Source organism: Pundamilia nyererei, unplaced genomic scaffold (genome assembly GCF_000239375.1).
Source record: "Pundamilia nyererei isolate P.nyererei 1_Seehausen unplaced genomic scaffold, PunNye1.0 scaffold00012, whole genome shotgun sequence".
Classification (NCBI taxonomy): domain Eukaryota; kingdom Metazoa; phylum Chordata; class Actinopteri; order Cichliformes; family Cichlidae; genus Pundamilia; species Pundamilia nyererei.
Genome location: NW_005187413.1, coordinates 2,093,221 through 2,113,659, shown reverse-complemented (window position 1 = coordinate 2,113,659; position 20,439 = coordinate 2,093,221). Strand labels below are relative to the sequence as shown.

The 20,439-nt window shown below is 38.7% G+C and overlaps 3 protein-coding genes across 3 annotated transcripts in view; 2 read left to right on the top strand and 1 right to left on the bottom strand.

Annotated features, from left to right (window-relative positions):
* The window catches only part of LOC102205947 (uncharacterized), a 12,587-nt gene extending 7,921 nt beyond the window's left edge, over nucleotides 1-4,666 (top strand). Inside the window, exons 8-13 of the mRNA XM_013908564.1 lie at nucleotides 602-817; nucleotides 914-976; nucleotides 1,473-1,626; nucleotides 2,426-2,566; nucleotides 3,796-3,922; nucleotides 4,026-4,666. Of these exons, the coding sequence (XP_013764018.1) occupies nucleotides 602-817; nucleotides 914-976; nucleotides 1,473-1,626; nucleotides 2,426-2,566; nucleotides 3,796-3,922; nucleotides 4,026-4,160 (836 nt within the window). The 3' untranslated portion in view covers nucleotides 4,161-4,666. The remainder of the gene's footprint in view (nucleotides 1-601; nucleotides 818-913; nucleotides 977-1,472; nucleotides 1,627-2,425; nucleotides 2,567-3,795; nucleotides 3,923-4,025) is intronic.
* A 3,613-nt stretch (nucleotides 4,667-8,279) lies between these two features.
* On the top strand, nucleotides 8,280-12,443 carry LOC102205668 (complement C1q subcomponent subunit B-like). Its single transcript, XM_005724396.2, has 5 exons — nucleotides 8,280-8,470; nucleotides 8,902-9,067; nucleotides 9,315-9,531; nucleotides 11,078-11,198; nucleotides 12,023-12,443. Exons 1-5 carry the CDS (start codon nucleotides 8,468-8,470, stop codon nucleotides 12,230-12,232), a joined length of 717 nt encoding a protein of 238 aa, XP_005724453.1. The 5' UTR covers nucleotides 8,280-8,467; the 3' UTR covers nucleotides 12,233-12,443.
* A 4,439-nt stretch (nucleotides 12,444-16,882) lies between these two features.
* Nucleotides 16,883-20,439, bottom strand: part of LOC106456105 (uncharacterized) — a 7,584-nt gene continuing 4,027 nt past the window's right edge. Inside the window, exons 5-6 of the mRNA XM_013908563.1 lie at nucleotides 17,889-17,991; nucleotides 16,883-17,001 (exon numbers count right to left, since the gene is read on the bottom strand). Of these exons, the coding sequence (XP_013764017.1) occupies nucleotides 16,883-17,001; nucleotides 17,889-17,991 (222 nt within the window). The remainder of the gene's footprint in view (nucleotides 17,002-17,888; nucleotides 17,992-20,439) is intronic.

The following is a 20,439-nucleotide window of genomic DNA, read 5'->3' as shown; positions in this document are numbered from 1 at the left end:
GTTTGTTTATTATGTTTGTGTGTCCCGTGCATTAACAGAGGAATTTAAATTCAATAACTGATTTAAAAAAACCTTTCTGTTTCTGACAAATAATTTTGCACTTGTTGCTATTTCAGCGCTTGTTTCTCTCCTTGATGTTGTCCTTGTTTCCTCCTCTCCTTTCATTCCTCTTTGTCTTTGCTTTCCTTTCCTAATCCATTCTCCTTATCCATGTGCCTAGAGCGATACATGACTTGTTATAAATGACTTATTGGCCTATAATCTGTGAAAAATATGACTAACATTTTTCTCATGAACAATATTAAGCTATTTTAAGCCAGAAAGAGTACATCTATCACAAGGTAGAAGCAAAGATACTGTTACATTTTGGGTACTTATCCAGGTGAAAAATGTAACTCACACTAAAAATGTCTTTTCAAGAGAGATCTGACCAAACATAAAATCACAGTTCTTTTAAAATAGCTTAAGGAATCAAAGAGGGTTTGATTGATTATGATGTCAGTACAATAATGTGGAGCCATAAAGATACTTGCAAAATATTCATTTCTTCATTTTATAGAAAAACCCTTCCTCATCACTACAGTCTATCTACCAATATAAGTTCAGACATTACTAATAAAAAAAACATCATTTTTCTCTTCTTTTGCTCCATTATTTGTTTGCTTCTCATCTTTTTCCATCACTTCTCCTCCCTCTCAGGATTTATCCATCATGCTCCACCATTGTTTCCTCACTGTTGGAGCCCTGCTCTCATTGGCAATATCCGGGCTAATCGCTATGGAGACCTGTCCAGCTACAGGGATGCCCGGAATGCCAGGCGAGTGCATTTTTGTGCACATGATTGTTGAGACTGATGTGTTTTTGTTCTCTATTGGTTTTTTGAGTTTCATTAGAACTTTCTGACCATCTTCAGGTATTCCTGGGCTTCCTGGAAGAGATGGTCGTGATGGACAAAAAGGAGAGAAAGGAGATCCAGGTATCTAGAACATAACTGTGTAAAAGCAGGTTATGATAAGGGAAAAATCATTTTGTCACCAATGTATCCTCTACAAAAGGAGAGAACAAACAAAGCGCTGTATTTAGGTCATTCAGCCAGCGCTTCTTAGGCCTGCCACACATATATTGCTGGGTCTTATCACTCACTTAAAAGCCTTCATCACCAAAACGATTCCACTGCAACCATAGATGACCATAGATGGCTCTGGAAGCAATCCCTGTGGCTAATGTTAGCAGCAGAGCTATGAATGCACAGATTCATACATCTGAACATTGGAATTATTGGGACTTGTACGTGATATAATCATCTGCAAAAGTCTGTCTGCTGAAACCAAAATGACTTCTGTTTAAGTGCTGGTCAGACTTACGTCTCCTGGATTAATTCAACTAAATGTCAGATTGTAATCCCTTACGTTACTGATCACCGAGGAAAGCAATTACATTAATGTACTAATGCTTCGAACTTGTTTCTTTAGGAACAAAGTTGCAAGGTGGTCTTGGGCCTCAGAAAGGAGAGAAAGGGGAGCTCGGGCCAGAGGGGCCCCCTGGTAAAAGAGGTCAGATTGGGGAGTCTGGGAAGCCAGGTACCCCAGGAACTGCCGGACCTCCGGGAGAACCAGGAGAACAAGGGTAGGTAAACAGTTCAACAGTTTACTCAGTAAACTGTCAAAGCTGGATTATTACTTTATGTGTGCTACATTAATTATATGAAACAAAAAAGGCCATTCCTTGATTTAACTATATGAAATGTATAACTGGTAATGAGTTTATTTTTTAAACCTATGTTTAATTCATTCATTCATTTTAATTAAATTTTGTGTAAAGAGTTCCAAATCAAAACAATAATTGCTTCAAGGCACTTCATATTGTTAAGTTAAGACTGTAAAATAATGTAGGAGCGAAGTCCCCCCCAAAATCAAACAACCCCTTATGAGTAAGCCCTTGACAACAGTAGGAAGGAAAAACTCCCCTTTAACAGGAAGAAACCTCCAGACTCAGGGAGGGACAGCCAAATGAGGGTCGTGGCATTTGGGAGGTGAGGGAGGGAAGGAAGACAGGACAAGTGGAAAGTGTGGAAGACAGCCAGAGATGAATAATTTCTCCACGGGGATCAATAAATTATACATTATTATTATTATTATTATTATTATTATTATTATTATTATTATTATTATTATTATTATTATAAGTAATGATTAAATGCAGAGTGATGTATAAACATGATGAGAGTAAAAAGAGGTGAATGAAGATGCAGAATCATGCATCATAGGAAGGCAAGTATTGCAAAGGGAGGATTCAAGATGAGAGCATTATGTTCACTGTTAAAAACAAAACAAAAAACAGTCCACTGCAGTTGTTCTGCATTAATTAGCTGCTTTAAAAAAAATGGCACCCTGTTCTATTAAAAAAATACTCTCTGTTGCTGCAGGGCTGTTGTAGTCCAGCAGCAGGCGGCCTTCAGTGTGGCCAGAGCGACAAACCAATACCCAGATAAAGCCAGCGTCATTAAGTTCACAGATGCAATCACCAACATCAACGATGACTACAACATAAACACAGGACGCTTCAGGTGAGACATTTTTCTTTCAGGCCAGACCGATCACTGTAGGTGTGTTTGCCACTTTAATGTTGAATGATTAATGTTAGTTTTAAAATTGTAAAGACTCATTCGGCAGTGAAACGTGATGGCAACAATGATTCCTGCTCAAACTTTCATAATAATACATTTCACAATGATCATAGAGTTCAAGCACTCATACTATAACAATCAGAGACAACACTACCACACCATCATAATTAGGATTTTGGAGGACTGCACATGAGCATGTCTGCTATTTTATTTAAATAGCACCGAATCACAAAAACTGTTGCCTCAAGGTACTTTATATTAAGTTAAAAACCATAAAGTAATTCAGAGAAAAAACTTGCACTTGGCGACAGAGTGAAGGAAAAACTCCCTTTTAACAGGAAGAGGCTCTCAGCAAAACAAGGCTCAGGCAGGGGCACGCATCTGCTATGACCAGTTTGGGGTGAGGGGAGGAAAACAGGACAAAAGACAAAATGTGGAAGACAGCCAGAGATTAATAATAAGTAATGATTAAAAGCAGAGCGGTGTATAAACCTGCATACATCAAAACACTCATGCACAGTTAATTCCAATCATCAAGCTCCACGTTCTTCTTGCTTCATGAGTTACACCAAGAGTCTTTGCATCCAGTCTTTGCGTCTTTCCCATCCACTCGATTCCCCAGATTTAGCACTCTGTGACTTCCTCTTGCCAAAAATCTTAACCTCCTAAGACCCCAGCTCTTCCATGGCATGCATTTTTAATTTCTCTTTGATATTTGGGGCATATTGGGACCTGATGAATGTAAAAACAAAGAATTACCAGAGGAGGTTAAGAGTTTAACAACAAAGGCTTTGAGGTTAGATTGGGTCTTCTACTGATTGCTCTAGAAAGCTGTCCAAATGTGCAGAAGCAAAGGAACTGAATTGAAACAGGCGTCAAAAGGCTTGAAACTTTATGGTCTCACCTTGTAGTTGCTGAGACACACTACATTGCAAAAAAAAAAAAATCACTCATCCATCCATATCACTGAACTGAGGGCATACCACCGGTGGAAGTCCAGTCCTGACATTTCCTTGTTACCAAATATTCCAGACTTAACTGTGAATAACATTTTGATAACTCCGCTGAATTACTTTGAACAAAGTAATTCTGCCCAATATGACATAAGACATAAGAAACAAATCCACTTGTATAGAATCATCTTCATTGTGTTGTTGTGTCGCATGTAGGTGTCGGGTCCCAGGAACGTACTACTTTGTGTACCATGCCTCGTTAGATGAAAAACTGTGTGTGTTGCTGAAGCGTGACAACATGCTGCTGGCATCGTTCTGCGATCATCGGCAGGGAGGGAGACAGGTACAAGCATCAGACGATAACAATTCCTATTATTGGGTCAGAGTGTATTAACCTCTGAAATAGATATATCCTCCATTTAATTTTTGAACTCCGCTGATCCTAGGTGACTTCTGGTGGCCTGGCAGTGTACGTGTCAAAAGATCAAGAGGTTTGGTTGGAGACTAAAGACTACAGAGCGATGAGAGGGACACGAAACGGATACAGCATCTTCTCTGGCTTCTTGCTTCACTCTCACTGATCACCCCCAGGACAGGAAACAGAAAACAGTTTGACAGCTGAACGACTGAAACAACATGAAAACATTTTCTTACTGTTTCTTCACAATGATCATTTACCTTTGTAAAAGGCACAGAATGTTTATTTTTCATTTTCATTTTTATTCAGCGGCCAACATGCACCATTTTATTCTCTTTCTGCTGAATCAGCTCTGAGTTCCTATCAGTTGAAAAGCTGACACTTCAAATGGAGAAGATCTTTGTGTCTGTAACTGACTGTCGATGGTTCTGTCTAAAATTTGAAGTTTCTCTTGTTCAGTTTGATAAAGTTGGTTTCATACTCAGACTTTCTGCAGACTCAGTTGATATTAATGGGTGTGATTTTTAAATGCATTTCCAAACACAGTTTGATTTTTCTAATTTCCATCATTATCTCGAGTTCACATTTAAGCACAGAATGTCCCATCAGCTCCGTGCCTCGCTGTCACATAGTTTAAACAAACAAGCTAAGTAAAGAGCTGAGCATCAACCAAGCCTTTGTGTTGTTGTGATTCTTTGAATTAATGTCTCCATTTATTATATATTTTCCTTTTCTGTTCACTTCAAAAATGACCACACTTTCAATGATCACACACACACACACACAGAAAGAGAACAAAATCAGTAAAAGAAAGTCGCATTTGAACAAACTAGCAGTAAAATTGATTGTCAGAGACTACATACATAATGAGGGAGAATACGACAAAGAATAGAGGGAGACAGACACAGGAGGGGAGAGTGGACACACCTGGGAAAACAGCTGGACAGAATCTAACCGATGAGACAGAGGAAGTAAAAGTGAACGCAGACGAGAAGACGAAGTGACCAGGACTAAGACATAAGAAGTTGACAGAACAAACAAAACAGAACACAGGGAGACCAGCGAGACACAGGGACATGATTGGAGATACAGAAATGGATCACAAAAAGAGAACAAACTAGGATATGAACAGACTACAAACAGAGGATATGATACATGACCTGGGAAAACAACAACATACTAATATTACCAAAAAACAAACTTAAACACAAAAAACCAAATACAAAAAAAAACTTAAAATACTGAGTTGGAGACCCAGGATGATGACAGGTACTATGTGATGTTCAATAAAACCTGTGGAATAGGTTTAGATGATTGTGGTGCATTAAGGTAACAATATCTATCCTCCACACTCTCAACTGCATGACCAGGGCAGAAATAGCGGATTTGCTTCGGTTGCTGATGAAAGGAAGACAGTCAGGGACTTAGTTTCCCCAGTATGAAGTGAATGAATGTGCAGGTGTTTGTTTACATGCAGCTATGAATGACTTATCGCACCATAGTTAGTGACCATGAGTGCACACATACATTACATTGTCAAAAGCATTCACTCGTCTGCCTTCACACACATATGAATGTCAGTGAAATCCCATTTTTAATCAGCTGGGTCTAATATGACGTCATCTGAGCTTTTGCACCTATAACAGCTTCAGATCTTCTGGGAAGGCTTTCCAAGTTTACAACTGTTTTTATGGAATTATTGATCATTCTTCCAGAAGTGCATTCGTGAGGTTAGACGGATGTTGGATGAGAAGGCCTGATAGTCTCCGCTCTAATTCATCCTAAAGGTGTTCAATCAGGTTAAGGTCAGGATTCAGTGTAGGCCAGTTAATTTCTTCCACACCAGACCTGCTCATCAATGCCTTTATGGGCCTAACTATATGCACTTATGTGCAGTTACGTTGGAACAGGACGGGATCATCCTCAAACTGTTCCCGCAAATCTGGGAGCATGAAATTGTCCAAAATGTAGTATGCTGATATGTATGTTGAAGCAACATGAGTTCTTTTCACTGGAGCTAAGGGGCTGAGCACTGTAGCGCCTCTGGGAAAAACATGCTCACACCATAATCCCCCCCTCCACCAAACGTGGCACAATGCAGAAAAGGTCTCCTGGCAACTGCCAAACCCAGACTCGTCCATCGGATTACCAGACGGAGAAGCGTGATTCGCCACTCCAAAAAATACATCGTTACTGCTCTAGACTCCAGTAGAGGTGTACTTTACACCACTGCATCTGGTGTTTTGCATTACTCTTGGTGAGGTAAGACTTGCCTGGAACTGCTGGTCATGGAAACTAATTTCATGAACTTCTCTGTGCTTCAGGGAATGGAGCTAATCTCAAGGCCAACTGAAGTTTCAAGGTCTTTAGCAATGGAGTTGGTGACCTGGACACTACATGTCTCAGCATCTGCTGACACTGCTCTGTGATTACATCCTACCACTTCGTGGATGATTTGCTGCTGCGATCTAAAATGCAAGAAATGAAAAGAGGATATGAGAAGAGAAAATGCCAAACTAGCAAATTAACAGGATGCCATTATTAAAAATAAACACCAGCTACATATTGTGGAGCAAATCAAATATTTTGTGGAACAGATACCAACATCCAGAATGAGGTTAGGAGTTCAGCCGCACACTGCCTGGAAACACCGTGTTTTTCTGACAATAAAAAAGAAGTTGATAGAAAAACAGAACAAAATGTTAATTTAGAGGAAAGATTTTTTTAATCAGATGCCCTCAGTGATGCTTCATCATCAATTCTTCATTTGGTGGAGACTTCTCTGACCTTATCTGAAACAGTTTCACTTCCTTAGAAGGTTTCAGAAAAAAATTACTTTCTTGGGTAAAACTGACTAAATGCAATGATCATAAAGAATCAAATGAGAACAGAACAAACAGGAAAAAGTAGATAAATTGAAATATATAACATGCTGGAAATTACTGGTAGAATGTAAATAAGACTGATGGATGTAATTTCCATTTTGTTTTGCTATATTTTCACTTCACAATATTTTAATAACAATATATATTTGAGCCATTTAATTCAAAAGTTCTTTATTGATTAAATTTGGACTTAAAAACATAAAAACACAAAGACACTGATCAACTACAGCTGTCTTTGTCAGGACATTTGTCAATAAACATCATCCAAACGGAGTTATCCTGGTGGATGAGTTCTAAGAAATTTTCCCCCACCCTCAGTTGTTATGAAGAAGGGGCCAAAATATTTTGTATCATGTATTTCAGCTTTAAAGTTGCCACCTCTTTAAAAACAAAAAACAAAAAACCAAAAAACAGTTATTTCCCTATAAAAATGTATTTTTGCTTCATGGATCCAATCATGGATCCAATTTTTTAAAATGTAATTGTTACTTATAACATGTATGTAACTTTGTAATTTTAACATGTTGTCGCCTCTTGGCCAGGACTCCCTTGAAAAAGAGGTTTTTAATCTCAATGGGACTTTTCCTGGTAAAATAAAGGTTAATAATAAATAATCAGTTTCACATGGGTTGTAAAATGATATCTGATGTGATGATGTTGGTTTATATTCCTCCAAGATAAAAAAAAATAGTCTTAAACCAGTGTTGAATAAAAACTAAAACTGAATAACTGACGTTATATTTTTAGATGTAGCAGAGACAGGGCCTCACAATCTTTTTTTTTTTAAACTGTAAAATCAGTGTAGCATTTCCAAACATGCAGTTAAGAGTATGTACAATCATATATATATAGTTGAAAGGCAAATCATTTCTGGATGTTCATGATGCAAAAACAATAAATCTCTGCTCAGTTTAACACTTCAGCGCTTCCTCCTTGGTATTGTTCATAACCAATGTCAAATTAGATGTAACATTTATTTCATTCATTTTTTGTGATTATTGGGTGTTTCATTTTGAATAAGTATATTTAGAGATGCAGTGGTTAGTAATGTTACTTCACAGGAAGACAGTCGTAGGTTTTAATCTTGAGGTCTGTTGACTCCAGTGTAGTTTGCATGCTCCCCCATTTCTGCATGGGTTCTCTCCAGGTACCCCAGCTATTCTATTCACTTTTTCTCACACACCACCAAATCACAACAACATCATCATCTCAAGGCAATTTTCATTGCAAGGTTAAGAGCCTACAGCAATAAAGAGAAAGCCCAAATAATCAGACCAGACCATATTTCTCTGGTAACCTAAACGGCCTATTAAAGACCTGCTGCAGTATCTTCAAAACCCAATAAGGGGGCCACAGATTGGATTTGTCCCTGTAAGTCCCTACAGAGTGAAGAATTAGTGTTGTACCACAGAAAGGATTAATAGTGACACCAATAGTTTTTCTTCTTGCTCTCTTAAGTTTCACTTCCTCTTTTTTCGCCCGATTGAGCTGTGGCAGTCACAGTGAAGCACAACGAAAAGTCTTCATCTCCGCTCCCCATCAGCTTATCGCTCCGCTGCAGCAGGAAACACTTTATTACCTGCAAATGGTGAGATGATTTTTACAGATACTAAAAAGCTAGCCCGACAAAACTGTACAGACTTGTACAGAAGTGTTGGGTTTCCTCACATTTCTTGCTGAATGGTTGTTCATGTTGGATTCAAATCTGTGTCAATTATCTTTCACTTTTTAAGTGTAGTTAAATGTTTTAGAGTTCTTGTCTTTTACAGATTTCTTTTTAAAGACTCAAATGTACTTATCCTAAACATCTTCCTGTATTTTTTGTATTTTAATTTATTATTTTTGTAAGGATTCAATACAATCTTTAAAAAGTTATATCTTCAGTTTGTAGCTTGTCGCTCCACTTAGGTGGAAATTCTTCTGAAAGCTTTATTTTATTTTATTTTTATGTTTTGGTTTATTTGTTTTTTTATATGAGGGTCTATTTTTTTGAAAGGTAACTCATATCTGTGTGATCAGGCCCTCCAGTGGCTGAGCTGCAGTACTGCAGTGTTGCTGTTTCTGGTTCACATCACCCCAGCTGATATGCAGTCCTGCAATGGGGGAATCCCTGGGATTCCTGGGATACCAGGCACTCATGGGCCCAACGGCAATGATGGTGCTAAAGGAGAGAAGGGAGACCCCGGTGAGCGCAGACTGCACATGAAGAGAATAAATACTCAATATTAACTATACACTATATGGAGTGCAGGTTTTCGTTCCTATTACTAAAACATCTATTTAGTCAGAGGACTTCTTCATTAACAGATTTAAAAACACTTCATTGGTGCATTTGCCAAGCTGGCCAAAAGATAACTGATTATCTTGTACTTCAGTTTCAATTTCCACTGATATTTTTATGCTGTGTAATAACTGTTTATTTGCATGAGCAGGTGAGGCAGATCATACCATCAGGGGTCAGAAAGGAGAACCTGGTCCAATTGGTCCTCCAGGGCGACCTGGACTGAAAGGGGACCCAGGCCAACCAGGCAGTAGGGGGTTATCAGGTCTACGCGGGCCGAAGGGAAGCCCCTTTGGCCAACAACAATCCTATTTCTCCTTGAAATCTACAACATCATCAGTAGTAGATACTCCCATCATCTTCAATGGGTCAGTGTGCTGAAAGTTTTAAATCTTCAGAATGAAAAAAGAGTGATATTTTATTTCAGAATTGCTAGGTAAATATAGAAACTACCCAAAGCTAGTGGTAAGGAAACAAAAAGGGAAAAACTGTTTGATTGGATGACAGATAAAGTGACCACTGAGCATCTGATTAATTTAGTTATTCTATTTAAAAAACACTGACTAAAACAGTGGCATATAGTAAAGTCTCCACACATAACAAGTTTTAGATTTTTGTTTAAAAACATGAACAGTAAGTAACAGATTCATCAACACTGTGTAATCTTAGTTGAACCATAGACTGTATATGAAAGATGGCAATAGCTTCCAGGTCTGAAAAATGCAGCCACTGCTTAAACTTGCATTCTTTCTGCTGGCCAGCAGGGGGTGACTGGTCCAAAAAATCTGATTAATAGAAAAACGACACTCAGCTCCTTCGATTTATGACCTCATTAAACATCATCCTGAGGTGGTTATTGTTTCAAATAGTGTTTTTTAAACTTTTTCAACCCAACAAGATGTTACTCTATTAAAATGTGGTTTTAATTAGAGTAATACACACTAGAGGGGGAGCCGAACCCGAATATGGTATTCGGAAAGGCACAAATAACGTGTTTTTTACAAATATTTATTTTGAACAAATATTTAAAAAAAATATTTGTGTTCGGGAATAGGAAAAACTTTATTATATTATATTATTATCTATTAAAAACCTGAGTTTCCTTATGAGACCGCAGAACATGAGTGAGTGACATGTGAAAGAGGTGACTGACACGCACTGCTCCACACAGCAACAGAGAAGGCTCGAAAAAAGAGTGAACTGCTTCACAATGTTTGCTGAATTTATATTTTTGTACCTTAACTGGGTTCCAGTTTATGACTTTTGCGAAGATCGGGAGATTATGCCATTGCGCTGCATCATTGACGTCTGCAGTTGGGTGCTCTGGTGTTCCTTTGTCTTTACATAGCTCTGTTAGCTCAGTAATTTAGACAATAGGCTGTTGACAGAGTAACGTTAACGTTCGGTTAAAGAGGTTAAAACAAGGTTAAAACAATGCTTGTGTAGTTGTCACTCATTAACTTAGCTGAAACTCCCCACATGGATTTGGGGAACCGAATAGAAGAATGTTGCTGCTGCTGAGCCATCTGGCAATGACGTTCAATGACGTTCCTTGTTACATGTTCATTGCTGGATTTATGGGAAAACATCAACTAATATTGCATATCCATAATTATTATAATGGATATAATTAAAGAATACTTACACTATAATGTTTGTTAAAAGTGCAACGCAAAAAAACTGGATTTTTACGCATTTTTAAAAAATATTACTCGAATACAAATACAAATACTTTTCCCTCCTCAACAAATACAAGTACAGATACAAATACCGGCTGCTTTGCACATCTCTAATACACACATTGCTATGAATAAAAAATAACCACAGCTCTTTGTTTTGTAAGAACTAGCACAACTCAAAACTTAAAAAAACAGAAAAACAAACTATCGTTGTTGATCTGTAAATCTCCCACAGACCAATTTTGGCTGAAGAGAATGAACCGTTTCGAGGAGAAAGACTGACAAATGATACAACGTACATCTGCACCAACAGAGGCATATATTTCTTCAGTTACCACATCTCAGGAAAGTATAAGGTGAGTATGAATAATTTATTCTTGTAAAACTACTCTGTATTTTCTGTTTCTGCCAAGTTCGTGTTTGTCCTTCTCCTTTTTAGTGTTCCAATATTGTATAGATTAAACTGCTGTCATGTTTCCTACTCAACTTTCAAGCTCAGTACTTACAACTTAAAGTATGAATATTAAAAGCCTCATAATAATTCCACCTGATAGTAAAAGGGAACAGTATCCACAATGAGAACATTGATATCAGAGTTTTTATATATATATTTAAATATCTCTTGAATTCTTACTTGAAATTAAATATTTCTCCATTAACAAAAACATACTTCATTCTGGATTTTGATTCCAAATTGGGAAATATTCAGAAAACTATAAATTAATATGCATTATCAGGGAGGGGAAACTACAACAACTCCAGTGATCAAATTTCATACATTTTGATAGGTTTGATTGTTTGATTGTAAAAATCATTATTAGCAATGATTGTTAAACCTTTTGGAAAAAGCCTGTAAAAAAATGGTTTTTTTTCCTCCATTACTTTATTTCTGCCAGTCTTTAAGCCAATCCTTGTCTTTTATATTTTTGTATTTCCTCATTATGTTGGAAAATAAATGTAAAATACACAAATCTTTTAGAATATAAAGTTGCGATGATTTCCATGATTTCTATTATTTACAACATTGTTTGTTTTTGTATTATTTAGATTCTTACAAAAACAACTTTTGTAAAGTTTATGTAAAATGCAGTCACACCTCTTGAAATAATTCTTATATAAGGAATGCTTGTTTACAATCTTATAATAAATAAAATTCTGTGTGTGACTTGTGATCCTCTAGGTGTGCCTGAAGTTGGAGAAAAATGGTGTAAGTGACATGGAATTGTGTGACCAGTATAATGGGTTTCTGGTCGTCTCTGGGACGGCAGTTCTGGAGCTGGAAGTTGGCGACGTGGTCTCACTGAAGACAGTCAAGACGAACACCATCCTGACAGGCCAGGCCAGCGCCAGCACCATATTCACTGGCTTCCAGATCTTCCCAACCTCCTAAATCTGCAGTCTCCACAGTTTAATAAATTACAAACCTTCTGGGACAGTTAAAGGAACTAAATGATGTTTGTGTCTTCTTTAACAGAGCAAAGACTACCCACATTTGTAAAGGTTAGCTCTGTGTTGCAGAATTCATCCCATTACACTAACCACAAATCATGTTTTACTCATGCATGTATTACGGAAACACAGTAAACAATTCCCCAGTTTTACTTCACTGTGTCTGTAGTGTTTTGTTAAAGGTCCAGTGTTTACTGCTTCCACATTAACTGATATGGAAATATTACAATAATGTGTTTTAAGCTTCTTTAGTTATTTTGTTTAATTATAAGTTTAAGTCTATGAACACATTTAATTTTAAGCTCTTCTTTCACATGCCCTCAAAGTTTAACTTTCTTTACTCATAAAATTACTAAATGTTACTTTCATGATGTTTTACTATTATCAGATATTTTACAGGTTTACATGACTAGCAAATTCTTCCCTCTTGTGGTCAAATGTAAACACTCAAATGCAAATGTTTTTCATGTCCGCTGTGACACATCTTAAAACAGAATGAATTTTGTTAAATGTATCAGAATCAAAATCAGAACACTTTATTAATCCTTAAGGAAATTATATGGTTACAGTGGCTTCAAGACAATAAGAACAGTAACGCACTGAACTAAATTGAATAATACAATATATTACAATTATACAAAATATAAGAAATAGCTCTAATATATACAAATTACTAAATTATACATATCCAGAACATCACAGAGATTTAATATGTATGATTTACATTTTACTCTGAGCTGTAAAACTTGTCATTTGTTATTCTCACTGTAGAGGATGTGCACAGGATGTAACTATTGCAATGTGTACTGTGCATTAGATTAAGGACTTGTACAGGGAGATGGCCACAAGCAGGAATGATTAACTGTGTCGTTCAGTGGTGCGTTTGGGTAATCTCAGTCTCTCACTGAACATGTTCCTGTGACTGGCCAACACGTCATGGAGTGGGTGGGAGGTATTGTGCAGCATTGTCCTTATCTTGGATAACATCCGCCTCTCCTACCTTAAGGTGCAGTGGTATTTTTTAATTCAGTCCAGTTTATTATCAATGTAAACTTAAAGGTATGTATGGTCCTCCACAATGTCCGTATCGACCCCCTGGATTGAAACAGGGGTCACAGGTTTCCTGGTCCTCCTAAAGTCCACAATCAGTTCTTTGGTCTTTGTCATATTGAGCTGCACCACATGACAAAAGAGAACCACAGCCTGGTACTTTGTCTCATCACTGTCACTGATGCATCCAACCACCACAGAATCATCAGAAAACATGAAGATGGCTGGTCTCTGTGCGGTGGCTTAAGTCTGTGGTGTAGAGGGGAAAGAGGTTGCTGATCACCGTGTGAATGGGTGGATGACTGGATGTGTAAAGCACTTTGGGGTCCTTAGGGACTAGTAAAGCGCTATACAAATACAGGCCCTTTTTGTCAGACACACAATGCTGAAGACGCATATCTTGGTCTTCCTGTCAGAGAGGCATCTACCTGCATCACTATCAGCTTATCACTATGGAAGGTCGGCCTGATGGTATTGAATGCACTGGAAAAGTCAAAAAACATGACTCTTACTGTGCTCGCCGACTGGTCCAGATGGGCATAGACACGATTGAGCAGGTAGATGATGGCGTTCTCAGCTCGAGGTCGGGCTGGTAGGCAACCTGAATGCACACCATAAAACTAAATCCAGGTTCTTATTTCAATTTTTATATACCATTATAAAACTTGGGCTAAACCTTTTGGCTCTACAAATAGCTAATATTCACAGTGTACTTACTACTAGTCATTGTCTTGAACAACAATTTGAACAACACAATTTTAAAATTAGCTCCACTGACTCGTTCTTATAAGGTTGTTTATTACTCTCAAATTTCTCTCTTTCTGGGCTGGTGATGGGGACATGGAAACTTATTTTAAAATAGTGGTAAGTATTATACTGTATAATAATAAGTGACAGTAAACGATGAACAGTAAATTGTTGCTGATTGAATCTGGGTAAGTGTTTTTTGACAAGTTATCTCTCAAGGTTAGCTGCTTGATATTAATTACAGTGATATGACTCGTGACATCAGGCACTGGCCATTGACTACATATAAGATGGAGCTTTTGTGGCATTAGTCAAGCTTCAAGGTGGATCCCTCTGTGAAACTGAGGGATGCTGTACTTTTAGTACGTCGCCAACTTCAGGCCCCTCTTCTGTGGAACCAGCTTCCAGTTTGGATTCGGGAGACAGACACTATCTCTACTTTCAAGATTAAGCTTAAATCTTTCCTTTATGCTAAAACATATAGTTAGGGCTGGACCAGGTGACCCTGAATCCTCCCTTAGTTATGCTGCAATAGACGTAGGCTGCCGGGGAATTCCCATGATGCATTGAGTTTTTCCTTTCCAGTCACCTTTCTCACTCACTATGTATTAACAGACCTCTCTGCATTGAATCATATCTGTTATTAACCTCTGTCTCTCTTCCACAGCATGTCTTTTATCCTGTCTTCCTTCTCTCACCCCAACCGGTCGCAGCAGATGGCCCCGCCCCTCCCTGAGCCTGGTTCTGCCAGAGGTTTCTTCCTGTTAAAAGGGAGTTTTTCCTTCCCACTGTCGCCAAAGTGCTTGCTCATAGGGGGTCATATGATTGTTGGGTTTTTCTCTGTATCTATGAAGCGCCTTGAGGCGACTTTTGTTGTGATTTGGCGCTATATAAATAAAATTGAATTGAATTGAATTGAATTGAATTAAAATGAAAACGTGAGTACCAGCTCTCGTGGGCATCATAATTACAACTAATGATAAACAAAACAACGACAGTGAATTCAGTGAGACCTAAAACTAGAAATTGAGACCATAAACGCATCAGAAATGTGTTTACTGAGATCATAAATCAGCTGAGCCGCAGCATCATTCCCTCATGGACGTCTAAACGCTCAGGCTTCTTTTGGCAGCCCAATGAGTCGCCTCCTCCTGGCCATGAGTAAGAAAGCAGGTCACAGTGGGTCGATTTCTTAGACACCATCCATCTTTTATCTGTGAAAAAAATATTTTTCCCCCTCCTCGATTTCATTATTTGTTTGTTTGTTTGTTTGTTGGGTGTTAATATGGGGGGGGGGGGGGGGGGGGGGGGGGGGGGTCATAACCCCCCTAACCCCCCTGTAAATTACGCCCCTATCGCCCCCCCCATGAGTGAAATCATAATTTCAAAACTGCATTTTGTAGATTCTGTATAGAGTCTACTTCCTCCACAAAACAACTGGTGAAAGTGGTTTTGTGAAATTGATTTAATGCACTTGTGACAGGAGTTGCAGGATTACAACATTCACTGTAAGATCAAACAATGTACGTGATTAATTAACATAAAAAAAACAGCTGACCTTATGAAACACAAACGCCTCAGTTACAAAACACTCAGAGAAGGACCTTTAGCTTGAAATTATACTGATCTATTATTCTTTTTTTCTTCTGTCATATATGCTCTTACATAATTATAATGAAGGAACTGACCTCCCAGCCCATTGTTCCTTCAGTGGTGCTGGTTTCAGTCATTATGCAAATGTACTGTTTATAAGATTGGGGAAACCTGCAGTCAGCTGAGACTGAAGAAGTCACTTGGATGAGTGACAAAACGTTTCTCCCACTGAAAACGCTACGTCCAGATGAACAGAATCAACTTTTGGAGATGCTCTTACATTAATTGTGGCCAGACTGCTCTAAATGCCTGCTTGGTGTCAGGCAGTCTTCTTTATAATTTTGGCTCAGCATGAGCCATAACAGATAGGATCCACTAATATGGTCAGTTCATCTTAAGCTCCACTCACATTCTGTTTATAGGCAGCAGCAAATCAGAGGAAAGTTTCCTTTAAGATGAAGGAGCTGGACAACTAGTTTCAGACAGATGATAAACTGAGGAGCTGCACCAAACCCCAATAAAAATTAAAGAAGGGTACTGTGAGTCATGCACTATTTTTACAGTCCAAGAGCAACTATGGAGCACGAAATGAGCAGAAAATATAGTCTTTCAATAATTATGTTTAATTAGGAATCAATACTAGCCTGTGCTGTGTAACATTTCCTCTGGTGGCTCATTGGAATACACCTAGTACTCAGGTTTCAGGTGTATAAAGGTCAGTTGCTTCTTCCGGACTCTTTCCAGGCAAGATACTCATTAAATATCCAACACTTGGTATCAGGTTATTAGACACTTAACCCTACAGCCATGTGCATTGTAAACAGACAGCATTACAGGAAGTACTGGATTTCAGGATGGATTGATGGGCTGCATGTGCACTTTTTATTCCCATCACCATATTCCTGACAGGACATTTTATCTCATGATAAATATGACCACTTACAGGTGTACTCATGTATCAAAGCTTTGTTTTGTCTTTTGTTTGATAGGAAGTCAAAATCTAAGTAGTTCAACACGTACCTTCGAAAACTTCTAAAACAAACAGAAAAAAAATAAAAAAGATTTTTTAAGTAAATGAGTTTATAATACCAGGAAATCCCCAAATCACATTAGCCTAGGGTTATAGTTGGACATCTGTTGGCACGATTGCCTTTGAAGTGCTCTTTACCCTCATTAAAGAGCAGCCTGGGGTAACAGAACCTCAGCCTAGGGTATCGGTGGCTGCTGGGCGGCTGAATACCCCGTTCTTTGCATAGAAGGTGTTCTTCACCAAGGATGACCTGGCGCTGGATGGAGTTCTGTAATCTAGCGTGTAGTCACCTGTGGATAAAGGAAGATTACAATAATCTGAAGAATTACAAATTTGAGCGGAAAGCATCTACAGATCTACAAATCTGTGGTGGCAGACAGGAACTGAGCACATTCACAGTAAAACCTGTCTGAGTTAATCACAGTCATGGTGTGAATGTTGTTCAGTTAAACTAAGTCTGACACTGGCCCAGTGACCTCCACAGGCTGGACCCAGTGATGCACTGAATAACATTTAGTTAATAAAAACTCAACAATTTCTATTACTACAGCTGGAAGAAATTGACCTAATAACAAAAATCTGAAAAATATGATTTTGTATGAGTAGAAGCTGATAAGGTAAGCTAGCAAAAACTGTGCAGAGAGGATTGTCGCTTTAACTTTTTTTCTCTACGTTTTGGCAGGACCTTGTCTTTTTCTTTATTTTCATCATACATATATACTGTTTCAGTGGTGGATGTTCATATTAATCACGGCCAGAGTTTCAAATAATCTGTTCAGCACATGCACATGTAATCTCCCGGCATCAAAACCTCAGCTTTCAGACTGCTCTGAATACTCTAATTTACTTTTTTCCTCTCCTATTGGATCTATATGATGTTTGCGAGAAAGGTGGGACATGCCTGATATGAGGCACATACCTCTGACTGTGATCAGACTGAAAAAAAACCCAGCTTGCATTGTGTAACCTTTAAGATATTTAAATTCCAAATAGTGACTATAGTTTAATCAGTCACTGTTACAAGATCTCCTGGTATTAAAACACAGGATTACTACCGATGTTATAGTACATTTAGTACCTAATGGTGATTTTTGATTCAACAAGTTTATCTTTCTAAAGTTTATGCATCATTTTACAGTCACCACACCACAGGGGGCAGATTGTGACTCCATCGTACCAAGCCTCCAGCCATAATCCCAGGAGGAGAGCAGGGGAAAGTTAAACTTCTCCTCAGGTTTAATGTGTCCACGTCTGTGCAAGTACAGAGTTCTCCCTTTGCCCTGCAAAAGACACATAGATTACATAAAACATCACTTTTACAAAAATGTAGGAATATAGGGATATACTGAATAAAATTACTAAAATGATAAAATGGCAGGGTTTATTTTATTATAGCTAATTATTAGGGGTGCAACGATACACAAAATTCACGGTTCGGTTCGGTTCGATACTTTGGTGTCACGGTTCGATATTTTTTCGATACAAAAAATGTACATGCCTTTTTAATTTGTCATTTATTAAAATTATAAATATATATTTTAACCTAAAAGTATAGTTTTTAAATTTAATGTTGCTGAAACAACAACAACAACAACAAAAAAAAATAGATCTATCTGATCGAGGAATCACTCATCTTTGGAAAAGAGAGTTTATTACAGAGAAATGGCTCTTACCAAAATAAAAGCTATACTATACGCTTCTTCTGGGCTATATTCTCAGCAGCATATTAAACATATCAGGTCCCCATAAGGAGAATCACGTGCTAAAGGCTGTCTAAATGACTCGGGTAAAGTTTGTAGCATGCGTGCTTGTTGTTTTTGTCTGCTTCCACTTGTCTTTGCACTAGGATGATGTCGGCGTAAATGTGCAGTCATATTCGTTGTGTTCCCACTAGTGCTGTCAGCGTTAATCTCATTAAAATGACATTAACGCCATAACGCGGCAAATCTCCGTTAACAAGTTACCGCAGATCGCCCCGTGCATGGGGCTGGACGGCCAACACGTTAACAAGCTAACTGCGCTAACACACTAGTTTCCACCAATGTAATTGAGCATTGCGTGGCACATCCGACATACTGTTTTACTTTTGTCCATGACGCGCTTACCATCAGGGTCATACTTCACATGAAAACCAAAATAGTTCCAAACACCAGATCTGAATGAGGGTGGGGGAGGTTCAATTTCGGGTAGCGTTGAGGCAGTTGCCATGTTGCAACGAGCTTAGCTTCTGTCTTGTTAGCTTGCACTGCGCTCAGTGGATCTGCACTCGACAGTGCAGCCTAGGCGGAGTAGTTGGACGCAGATCCACTGAGCGCTCAACACAGACAGCATCGTCAGAAGAAAAGTTGATAAAATAAATAAAAATGTTTGTATTGTTCGATACATATGCATACCAAACTGAAAGCACTGTATCGAACGGTTCAATATCGATACGAGTATCGTTGCACCCCTACTAATTATCTTTCCAAGTATCTCAAAGGATTAAAGAGGACATTCATCATGGCTCCTGCCACAGCAGATACTTGCAGCTCACTTCACTCAGTTATGCTACAGTCACACTGTAGAAAACTGGAAATTGTGGCACAACCAAAATATCGTGAACTTGCAGTCTGATTGCCTTTGAAACGGTTGATTTGAGCACAGGGACAGGTCTGTGACCACTTATGAGTTGCTATCTTCTATGTGTTGTCAGCAAGATGGAGTCAGTCCAACAGATTATTAATTATTCTTATTGTATTCTAATTTTTGCGTCATAACTTTTGCACTGTCCACTTCCTGCTGTGACAAAACAAATTTCCCACGTGTGGGACTAATAAAGGTTATCTTATCTTATCTTATCTTATCTTAGAGAGAGGTAAGTGGAACAGAGAGAGGTAAGTGACGGACAAGGTAAGCGAATCATGTTGTAACTGATGTCAGACCCCAGAGATTTTTGTGGAAAATTAAAGCGAATGGTAGTTTAGAATTGAACGAATTCCTTTAAGCTTCAGTATTACCAAATATACTTATCAATTGTCTTATAACTAACAACATTTGTCTAAATCATCTCCAACACCCTGGGGAACAACGGGGAGAGTTTAGAGGCTCTCCAAGATTACATCAATCAGTGCTTCCAGGATCTGGTAATGAAGAAGGCCCAGAGTGCATCTTCCCCGGCCAAATCTGAGACACCGTCGTCAAAAAGATGTCACCCGGCAGATTCCCCCGGCATAACATCGCCAGCCGGCAAAGATATTGCCGACATACTGGAGTCAATCGACAAACGACAAACTGCAAGTCCAGTTTCGATGCAAGGCTGTCCTTGGTGGAGATTCCTCACTGGGAATTTAAGTACTTGCAAGAATCCCTGGAGTTCAGCCAGCAGCAGGTGGAAATGCTCGCTGCTGAAAATGCCACGCTAAGGGAGTCGGTGAAATGTCTCACAGACAATGTTACCCAGCTAAATAGAGAAAATAAAAAAAAATAAAAGAGACAGTTATTGATCTACAAGCTCGTGGCATGCGTGATAATCTTGTATTTTCTGGTATTCCAGAAGCCGCTGGAGAGGACGCGGAGACTACAGTGAAAAGCTTCATCAAAACCCACGTGTGGGAGTGCCTACTGGGGTCAGTGGGGGAGCTGGCCCCAGGGAGGGATCACTTGCCCCTCCCTTCCTTCCCTCCCCATCTCTAGCTGCCTCCCTCTTCCCGCTCCACCACAATCACCCACACATGCAGGGCCTTGGGGTA